Source organism: Lipotes vexillifer, unplaced genomic scaffold (genome assembly GCF_000442215.2).
Source record: "Lipotes vexillifer unplaced genomic scaffold, Lipotes_vexillifer_v1.1 scaffold234, whole genome shotgun sequence".
Lineage (NCBI taxonomy): Eukaryota > Metazoa > Chordata > Mammalia > Artiodactyla > Lipotidae > Lipotes > Lipotes vexillifer.
In genome coordinates this window covers 1,665,580-1,669,149 of record NW_006782612.1, presented here as the reverse complement: position 1 = coordinate 1,669,149, position 3,570 = coordinate 1,665,580, and the positions used below count along the sequence as shown (strand labels likewise).

The 3,570-nt window shown below is 38.5% G+C and overlaps 1 protein-coding gene across 1 annotated transcript in view; it reads right to left on the bottom strand.

Annotated features, from left to right (window-relative positions):
- LAMB1 (laminin subunit beta 1) overlaps nt 1-3,570 on the bottom strand; it is a 77,921-nt gene that overhangs the window by 3,536 nt on the left and 70,815 nt on the right. Inside the window, exons 28-30 of the mRNA XM_007455347.1 lie at nt 3,048-3,192; nt 1,097-1,304; nt 791-932 (exon numbers count right to left, since the gene is read on the bottom strand). Of these exons, the coding sequence (XP_007455409.1) occupies nt 791-932; nt 1,097-1,304; nt 3,048-3,192 (495 nt within the window). The remainder of the gene's footprint in view (nt 1-790; nt 933-1,096; nt 1,305-3,047; nt 3,193-3,570) is intronic.

Sequence of the window (3,570 nt, the reverse complement as noted above, 5' to 3'; positions counted from 1 at the left end):
AGGGAAAGCAGGCTGAAAAGGCATTTCCCAAGATTTTAAACATTAGGGGTCATTGGCTTGAGAAGGGGGATAGCAGCAAGTAATAAGAGCATCTAACTTCAAAGTGTATTCTGAGAACATAAGGAGGGGTTAAACGAGCCATCAGTTTTCTTTACCCAGTTTCATAAAAAATGAACTTTCCTAAGATTGGAAGGAAAAATTTGCCTCTAGAACTGATTTTTGAAAAGTGAAAGAATAAAACAGTTTGCATTACTTTTAAGAGGGAAGTTTTTAGAATAAAGCACTAAATCCATGTGAAAAGTTCTTAGGGTATTTTGCTTATAGATTTCCCATGCATTCTGAACAAAACAGATTGTTTAGCTGTAAGAGCTCTGTAGGTTCCTCTAAAACTGGTGTTAGAAGCAGACGTTTTGTGAATGATCACCTCATAAATCTTGAGGCACTGGTCTTACATGCAGTTGCTTTTTGGGCTGCAAAACTGGATAAGAGTGTGCTTCATACTAAATAAATCTGTGTGATTCCTGGAAGGAACAGGAAACTTTTTATCTTTCTTAAGCTTTCTGTGGGGATGAAAATGAGACGGGGTTTAATGTTTCTCTTTAGAGTCCTTTTTCCTTGAAAATGACACTTTTAGCACCTTGTGCAATGAGAGTAGTTTAGATTTACTGAAAGGACTCCTTTAGTGTTCAGTTGTAAGATTTTTCATAGATAACTGTCAAATGCGCTTCTTTTCTGATAAGAGTACGTGCGCCTGTGTTTTCTCCCACACGTAATGATTGCAATCTCTTACTGAAGTTAGCAGGTTCTGGGTTCCTTGGATGTCTTCATCTGCTTGTTTAATTGCCTTCTCTGCTGCAATCTGGGCCTTTTCTGCTTCTTCCAGAGCTTCCTTTACCATGTCTGCAGTGACTTTAACATCTGTTGCACTGTTGCTGAGTAAAAGAATGAGACAGTGTATTACATGTGAACAGAGAGCATTTCTTTTAAAAAGCCTTCCTGAAATGACCCCGAGAGACTCACGTGGAGAAATACTTTATTCAATGCTAGATACACAAAGCGCCCCCTCAATGCCATAATAAATACTGTCTTCAGATACCTGGCTCTTTGAGCTTCTTCTAACAACATCTCAGCTCTGGCAACGTCAGCAGCACTCTGCTGTAGGATAACCTCTACTTGAGAAAGGCTTTCAACTCGTTCACGAATATCTTCTGTCAAGTTCTGTAACTGCTGTGGGGTGCTAGGCATTTCCATTTTCAGTACTTCGTTAGCAACTGCTTCAATGCTGTCCAGGTCAGCACTATCTTCTGTTAAAAGCAAAGATATTCCCGTGAAGAGGTGAAAATCATAGATGGTTCACTCATTCAACCACTTATTGGTCATCTACTATGTGATCAGCATGGTGGGGTTACACCAAGACAAAGGTACTTCCTATTTAAGAGTTTTTAATCTAGGCTGGGGAGATGAGACCTACACATAGGAACGGTATTGCAGACAGTGCATACTACTGGAGTTGGTTGTAGGCTGGGGTCGTTGGGTAAAACTGTGGAGGGTGAGGAAACTGATCAGGTTTTGAAGAATAACAGGATTTGAGAGAAGAAAGAACATCTCTGGCTGGAGAAGCAGGATGGGCAGAGCAAGTTATATGGAAGTTGAGTGAAGCGAATGGTTCCAATTGTAGAAAACGATAGAGGCCAGGGTAAGAAAGCTGGGTCTTGATCCTAAAGGGCAATGAAAACTTGCAGTTGAGGTTGAAAAATTAGGTAGGAAACTACTGTAAATGCATGGAAGTGTTGAAGTTCCTAATAAATTATCTGGATTCAGGAAACTACAGAAAGGGAGAAAATCCAGTCAGAAGCAAGAGAATCAGGATAGTTGCCTTATCAAAGAAGCCATGGTGTTTCAAGTGTCAAATGTGAAAAGAGGTCAAAAAAAATACCAGAGTTTAAACTTTAAATATTTCATCGATATTTAAGGCTTTTTTTTTCTTCTTATAAACTGTGAAAGAACAGAACATAAAAATGGAGCCCTAAGGGTTTAAGCACAGGATAATATATGAATATTCCATAAGATATCCTTGGCGCCTTACTTATTAGCCATTCTCCCTTTTTCCTTGCTAATAGCATACTGATTTCGTTCAGGTACCAACCTCTAAGGTAAGGTGAGCTTATCAAACTCAGTTAAATACTGCTTAGTCTGCCAATTACGATAATCCCTTTCCCGTTTGTCAGGGACATCTCTACATGGGGATGGGACTCATTTCTGGCCATTGAGCTTTATGCAAATGACTTCTCAAAGGCTTCAGGGAAAGGTTTCCTCCCTTTAAAAATGATACAACAAAGGAAGAGGTGGTCTCTTCTTCCGCTAGCTATTATTGTGTCTTTATGTGAAGTCTGGAACTTTGGCAGCCACCTTGTAACTGGGAGGAGCTAGCCTGAGAACAAAGCTGATATGCTTAAAGTGACAGTACAGAAAGATGAGAAGTGCATGGATCCTAGAACGATGGAGCTATTCTACTACTGAACTTACTGTGTGTTATAATATACATCCCTTTTTTGATTAAGTCCATTTCAGTTGAGAGTTTTCTTTAACTTGCGGCCACAACTGTCCTGAGTGGTAACACTCAAACTGACCTGCAACATTTATGAGCTGGACCACAAATCCCAGAGATTTTCTATTTCTGTACAGAACACTTAAGGTATAGAGCTCTGTAACTAACTATAATATCCTATAAATAATAGGATTACAAAGCTTTAGGGACAATGTCAAAAAAGCTCTGAAGTAAGGTTCTTATATGTAATCTCTAACACAAATTCCAAATTTAGTTCTCATAGTGTATGTCTGACTTCTTGATTTGTTACGTGGGTATCACATCGGGTGTGTCTCTATCAGCATAAATTAGAGGTTAAAAAATTTGGAAGTATTTTATTCCCTGCAAGAATTTGATTTTATCTACAAGGCAGATTTGAATTATGGCCTCTCAAACACTCTTAAAAAATTGTTGGACAGGAAGAAGAAATGTCTAAAAGTAAAATGAAAAAGTTCCTTACGGGTCAAAAAGTTCCTGATTTGCTTGATCAGATTTCTCAGATCCTCATTGCTCTTGTCCACTTTTTCTTTGGTAGCATTGGTTTTCAACAGAACAGCTTGAGCATTCTGTTTTGCCTCATCTGCCCTCAGTTTTGCTTCAGAGACCTATGTATGGGGAATAAAACAAATGGTCCAGAAAATGATGTCGAAAAACGTATTTGGAGTCGTGGCTTTTAGAAACAAACATCTCCCCTTCAACCATATTATATTCTTGTATAGACAAAGTATTCACTATAGCTAGGGCTAGCATATAAGATTTTTTTTCTCGTTGTTTTTAATTCCTCCAAAACATTTGGTGGTGTAGAAGGTGTTCGTTAGTCTTTTTCTCAGGTACCAACCTACATACTTCAGTTAACAGGAAGTTAATACTTCATGTCACTTCAGAAGAATAAAGGCTCAATTGAAATAACAGCTGGAGGTATATTCATAACCCTGGACCCATAGTTAGTAACATGGTTATTTCAAATTATTGTAGCAAGCAGA